This window comes from Gossypium arboreum, chromosome 9, assembly GCF_025698485.1.
Source record: "Gossypium arboreum isolate Shixiya-1 chromosome 9, ASM2569848v2, whole genome shotgun sequence".
In the NCBI taxonomy this organism is placed as follows: Eukaryota; Viridiplantae; Streptophyta; class Magnoliopsida; order Malvales; family Malvaceae; genus Gossypium; species Gossypium arboreum.
Window position 1 is genome coordinate 519,054 of NC_069078.1, and position 7,148 is coordinate 526,201.

General features: G+C 35.6%; 1 protein-coding gene across 1 annotated transcript; it reads right to left on the reverse strand.

The window, feature by feature from the left end:
• LOC128280737 (heparanase-like protein 2) lies at window positions 1-1,482 on the reverse strand. Its single transcript, XM_053019064.1, has 5 exons — window positions 1,401-1,482; window positions 1,080-1,313; window positions 796-979; window positions 588-713; window positions 1-304 (listed from the first exon to the last, which is right to left on the reverse strand). The coding sequence occupies exons 1-5, from the start codon at window positions 1,480-1,482 to the stop codon at window positions 1-3; spliced, it is 930 nt and encodes a 309-aa protein (XP_052875024.1).
• Window positions 1,483-7,148: the final 5,666 nt, after the last annotated feature.

A 7,148-nucleotide genomic window follows, 5' to 3' on the forward strand; every position in this document is an offset into this window, starting at 1 on the left:
CTATGGAATGAGTAGCAACCGAGATGGGTGTGGAAGCATTGACAAGCTTTGGATCCATCGCGGAATGTCGAATGTATCTGTCGGAACCATTGAAACGTCATTCAGCAACACGATTTGACCTTGTATATCTCCACCTAATGCAGTCAGATGATACTCTTCCCTATTCAGGTGACTCGTAAATTCAAAATTGGGCTTCGCAACATCCGTGGATCTCAAATTACGACGATGATGTTCGTAACTTGAAAGGGTTACATCGAACGAGCTATCTTTCGACAAGTTGATAAAAATGATACAAAACCCCAGGCTGCAAAAGGAAAAAATTATCCAAATAATACCTGATAAAAACAAAGAATTTGAAAGATGAAAAGTTAGCTTTATCAAAGACAGCTTACCTTTTTCTTCGCACAATGAGTATATACACGCAAATTCGGGTTAGACACTTGAGTTACTGCAAGTACAATACTTCCCATAAGCCGGTGCCATAGAAGCGCACTAGAAATGAAACAAGTTAAGAAGACGAAATTTCAGTGGTTATAGGGGAAAAAAAGCAAGGATAAGGCTAACACTATTTTTGTTAAGATACTGACCCGTAGTAATCCGGATTGGGAATAAATGTTGTAGTGTTAAGTAAAGCATAATTTCCACCGATGAGAGTTTGCCTGCAGAAAACCTTGTGATTGTAGGTTGAAGCCATTCCTAATTGATCAAAATACCTATTTAAGGTGGAAATTTCAATTCGTGTTGTATTATACACAAAAAAGGTTAGAGGTAAAGGAAAATGAGAGAAAATATTACCAAAATCCATCGGCAAAGGTTGGAGACACATCTTTAGCACCATACGAAGAGCTCCACAGATTGAAACCCAAGCTCGACTGCGGTTTAAACTTGTTGACAATATTAAAAACACCTCTATAGGTTTGGGCAACTTGATTCAAGTACGAAGGATCTTGAATCTTGGTAATCAAGTTTAGACCATCACCTGCACATGCATCAATCGAATTAAGAAATAGACCATACTAGTAATAAGTAAGCATCTAAAAGCTCTTCGGTAAACACTGGATCGAGATATATTTGGATACCAGGTCCAAGATTGTAGATGTGGTGCGTAACTCCGTCAACAACTCCTTGTCCCGAAACTTCTAGGAAGACATTAAACCATTTCTCGTCATAAAAGCCACTAGGACCTAGAACCTTTGGTTGAGTTTTGGGGTCTGGGTGTAAGTCTTTCACCATATTCTTAAGTACTATTACGTCTTTTCCATATTGTTCAGCCTCAACCCTTGCGCCCATCCCGGCTCCGGAGAGTTGATTTCCTGGCAAGATAAATTGATTAGAGCACGATCAAAAAATATAAAAGAAAACGATCCCATGCGGATCTTCGGGAAAACAATTTTAGTTACCAAATTCGTAAGAATCAACTTTGTATCCCCTCGAAATAGTATACTTCATGAAATCCCTTGCATTTTGTGAATTCCGATCCATGACCAAAGACCCTTTTCGCTTTGTGACTCGTTTCTTCCCGAGAAGAGCATTCAACCCGAATGTAACCTTTACTCTTCATAATGCCGATTAATAAAGTCGATATTTTATTTTTAGAAAAGAATGTGAAGGTTTAATTCCTTTCGAGAATGAGACAGATATACCCACCCAGTTTGATTGAAAAAGTTATTGGTTTGTCCCATCTTTCCATGGAAGGCACCCTGAGAGAACCCAAATAAAGCGCCTTCTTTTTTTTCATGAAATTGGGGCAATTCTTAACTTCTCCTACTCAGTACACCACTTGATCTTGCAACGACCCACCAACTTTGATTCTTAAAGAATTGAATCTTGAAAGTAATTTTAAAAATTTGTCTGAAATGATTCTTACCAACATTTAACCAAGTTTAGTCCCACTTGTTCTCACGACCACTCTTAAGAGATAGCTTTTAAAAGTATTCGAATCGCATTATTTGCAACTTCTTTTCCGATTCTCAGATTATGAACTACCTTGTACGAATTAATGATAGACACATTTAATTTTATACACGTAGAACTCACCTTTTATTGCATTTATTAGAACCTTCTTTTTCAAATCCTGCAAATAAATATAAAACAAAATAAAAAGACTCAATGTTTATTTAAAAGACATTTTTCATACACACACCCAAAAAATAAGCAATTCGTACCAAATTTAAAAGTCCAGCCTTTCCCTAAGGGCATTGATTATAGTTGCATTTTTCAGTAGGCCACCAATCCAGTGTAGCACATACGAAGTTATCATCTGTTTCAGCAATTGGTGTTGATCCTTGAATCACCACGTTCACATTTAGCGTAAAAGAAAGCGATATCCGAGAAACAATTATTACTAGGCCGAATATGCATTTCAAATCCATTTTCACAAAAACTGAATATTACGAAAGAGCAGGAAGAATTGATGTAATGGAATTTTAGTCGAGCATATTTATATATATACACATTAAAAGTTTGTTACAATTAGATCTGAACATAAAACAGATTAGGAAATTTAATCGTGGTAAAACCATCATTATCATTTAGTTTTAAGGCTACAGTTTTGTAGGTGCAACTTCTTCCTTTTTAGTTACAATCGGAATTGTAACACCCCGAATTTGGGCCTAGAAGTATTGGGCCTTGAGTGGGGGTCCGTAAGGAGGTTGTATATAGGTATTTAATTGTGCAATGAAATGAAACAATTAAATGTTTGCTTTAGTGGTTAATGACTTTGAGAAGTGTTGGAGAAATCTTGGATTCAAACTTGGGCTTTAGCAAAAATTTTGGTATTAAGTGAAAAAAACCTGGATTCTTGGATGAGGGTTTTTAAATTATTGTGTTAAATAAATGACACAAGGAAGCTTGTAGTCTAGTGGTTGTGGCGTCATTAAGGTTGTATGGGAGCCTGGGTTCAAGCCTTGGCGCTTGCAATTTATTTTGGGTTTTTTAAAGGGAACCTAGACTTTGGCCTTTAGACCTTATAATTAATTGGGGATAAAATATGACACAAAAAGCCTTGTGGCTTAGTGGCAAGTAGCATGTGGAGCATTTAAGGAGAGGATTCAGAGTGGCCACGGTGATCATCTTTGGGCTTTTAAATAAGTGTTGGTTTTCATTTAATTTCCTTTAATTATTATTTATTTTTGGGTTGTAATAAGGCCAATTTTAACTTTCCTTTTATTTCTTTTCGGAATTATTTTAATTTTAATAACTTTAAAAAAATTGGTTAATAATTATTCAAATGGGCTAGACTTAGGACGTGTTTTCAAAATGATACTTGTTTTCAAAATATGTCAACACCACGATTAATCGATTTATCAAAGACGTCCACTTAAACAAATTTAAACTCGATATAACAAAGTGTGGCTATGGTTGTGGGCATGTCTAGATTGGATCCAATTAAAGAGCTTGGTACTTAAGCGACCTTCATGGCTCACCTCCTCTCTCGGATACCTACGGTGCCCGGCTTCCATACACTTTGTTAACTCAATAAAATGTATGGTTTTAAAACACTAAAACGGGCGTGGGTTTTCAACTCCAATGTGGCACGTCGATTCGGCCATAACGTCTGGGCCGGGTTTGGGGTGTTACATTTAGTGGTATCGAGCTAAGTTGCAACAACTCGGTGTGGATCGGTCCCAAAATTTTTCAAAAATTTAGGCCTAAGAAGGGTATTTTTGGAAATGGTTTTTGAAAAGTTCATTGTAAAGATGTTTTGCGGAGTATATATGTTAAAATGGTCCAAGTTTTTTCTGTTTTAAATCAAGAGTTTCAAAATAAAGGTTGTTTTCAAATCAAAGTTTTTAAATTTCTATTTTCGGTGATTAAAAATATGGTTTCGAGTTTTAAATGGATTGAGAAAGAAGTGGCGACTTGAATCCCGGCACCAAGTCGTAAGTATTTACATTCCTCATATTACATTGTATTAAGATATTCTTGTAGATAGGCGAGACCATATCATGACATTATGACTAGGGCAACCCTAAAAACTCTAGAATCCGAGGCGTAGCTAGGCTATGATTACGTGAAAATAGAAACTTTAAAATACTATCTCTGCATAAGACATGTAAATAAATAGTAAATTTTTTGAGATCTTTGTAGTTAATTGATATGTGTACTGGTAATGTAGAGTATTGATATGGATTCTGAGGGTAAGCAAAGTCTGCCAACTTCGGGTAGCGGTAACTCGGAGCTTGGTACTGAGGCACTGGCCGAGTTAGTAAGGAAAGTGGTAGAGGAAGTATTGGATACCAAAATTAAGGAAATTAGGGTAACGCTTCAAGTAGGGTGCTTGGAGTGTAAGAAAAGGAAGGATTCTAGTTCTTAGAAAACCAAGCCTCGTTCTGTGAAACATGTTAAGGCATGACCAAACTATCCAATCTGCAAAGACTGCAACGGACGTCATCCGAGTGAATGCCATAGGAAGACAGGAGCATGTCTTAGATGTGGGTCCAAGGAGCATCGATCTCGGGATCGCCAAGTTTATTTTATTTAAATATGTGTTACGAATTGTATGCGTGCTTGATAAATGTTTCTTTACTTTGGTAATTAGATGTTCTGGGTCGTACTAAGAATTATTTTTAATTAGAGTGCGTAGCGGAAGCATAGAGGTTTGACTTGAGTAATACGGTTAGTTGATAGTTGGAAATTTCGAGGACGAAATTTCTTTAAGGGGAGTAGAATTGTAACACCCCGAATTTGGGCCTAGAAGTATTGGGCCTTGAGTGGGGGTCCGTAAGGAGGTTGTATATAGGTATTTAATTGTGCAATGAAATGAAACAATTAAATGTTTGCTTTAGTGGTTAATGACTTTGAGAAGTGTTGGAGAAATCTTGGATTCAAACTTGGGCTTTAGCAAAATTTTGGTATTAAGTGAAAAAACCTGGATTCTTGGATGAGGGTTTTAAATTATTGTGTTAAATAAATGACACAAGGAAGCTTGTAGTCTAGTGGTTGTGGTGTCATTAAGGTTGTATGGGAGCCTGGGTTCAAGCCTTGGCGCTTGCAATTTATTTTGGGTTTTTAAAGGAACACGGACTTTGGCCTTTAGACCTTATAATTAATTGGGGATAAAATATGACACAAAAAGCCTTGTGGCTTAGTGGCAAGTAGCATGTGGAGCATTTAAGGAGAGGATTCAGAGTGGCCACGGTGATCATCTTTGGGCTTTTAAATAAGTGTTGGTTTTCATTTAATTTTCTTTAATTATTATTTATTTTGGGTTGTAATAAGGCCAATTTTAACTTTCCTTTTATTTCTTTTGAATTATTTTAATTTTAATAACTTTAAAAAATTGGTTAATAATTATTCAAATGGGCTAGACTTAGGACGTGTTTTCAAAATGATACTTGTTTTCAAAATATGTCAACACCACGATTAATCGATTTATCAAAGACGTCCACTTAAACAAATTTAAACTCGATATAACAAAGTGTGGCTATGGTTGTGGGCATGTCTAGGATTGGATCCAATTAAAGAGCTTGGTACTTAAGCGACCTTCATGGCTCACCTCCTCTGTCTCGGATACCTACACGGTGCCCGCTTCCATACACTTTGTTAACTCAATAAAATGTATGGTTTTAAAACACTAAAACGGAACGTGGGTTTTCAACTCCAATGTGGCACGTCAGATTCGGCCATAACGTCTGGGCCGGGTTTGGGGTGTTAATCGGAATAATGATTCCAACTCATTATTTGGCACCAAATTTTGATTTTAAAACCTCTTTCGGTTCATCTACCATGTAAGTTCGAAAATAAAGGCATGTACTGTTGACATAGGTTTTATGTCTTGTTGCCTAAATTATTAAGGGAAAAACAATGTGCATTTTGTTAGAAGGAAGGCGGTAATTTAAAATTATTTTAACTAGTAATTATTGCAAGTTTACGGAGTTTGCAAAAATTATATATTGCAATAATTCAACCTGCCACTAATTTGTGAATAGTAGCAACTATTTAGAAAATTTTACCTCATTTAGTGTCTCTGCAAATTTCTACAGGACGACCTATCGATTCTGCCTCCAAAAGCCTAAATCACTTACATGGGTTTTCATAAACTCTTACATATCGTAAAAGCACTAGTGTAGATAAATGAACTTTCATATCTAACTTTAATTTGCTCGATATTTAAAAATAATATATACTTATACTTTTTATTAATTCTCTAGTGTATGGATCTTAATAGAAAGGTTTTTTTTATTCATTATTTTACGCAAAAGAGACACCACAATCTTGTTATAAGAAAAAGAATTGTTGGTTTTGAGAATTTAACTCCAGGCCTATAAAGAACACCTCTTAATGGTGATGACGTCAATTACCAAGGCGAGCACGGCTTACTTTCGTTTTACGTGTAATAAAATGTAAAAGAAAATCTGTTAAAATCTAAAACCTCTCGGATAGTTTGCTTTTCTTGTATGAAGCTTTTTTGCTCCATTTTTAAACAAATTCAAAACCAACTGGGGACGAACATTTGCAGCCCAAGTGCCCATATTTGAATTTTTATATAATAAAAGCCCAACAGGTAAGCCACCTACCAAGTGGACTCGGCACTTGACTGAGTTGCCCAAGTAATAAAGAATTCTTCATCTAAATTCTTCGCAGTATTTTTTTTCCGTAGAAATTTGAAGTCACTAGCACTCCAAACTACTCACAGTTACTAATTTAATATATTTGAATGTTTATAAAATTTAGAATATAATATAAAATTGTTCGAATTTTTTACGTTGTTTTTTAATTTTGAAATTCCACCAACTGATGATGAAATTGTGTAGATATATTGTTCCACGGTGGCATTTTTCTTGTTGTTCCTTGAACCACATCATTCTTCACAAGCGTGATGAGTTAACCCCCCGTATTCAATCATTATTGTTTCCTCACGTTTGACTAGTACAAGGACTAAATTACCCCCGTTTAATTCCAAAGTGATTGAATTGCTTGTGGCCTAACAGCTTATTACAGTAAATAGTTAATTCCATCTTTAATACTCCTCTTTTGCTCACTTTTTAATAGTACATGGACTAAATCGGTCATGACTCAATCGTATTCGGATCTATTGGGACATTTTTCCCTACTTGTAACCTCCACTAACTAAAAGAAGTGACATAGGAATAATCATAACAATAAAACAAGAATAATAAAACAAAATAAGTCATGGGAATGTTATG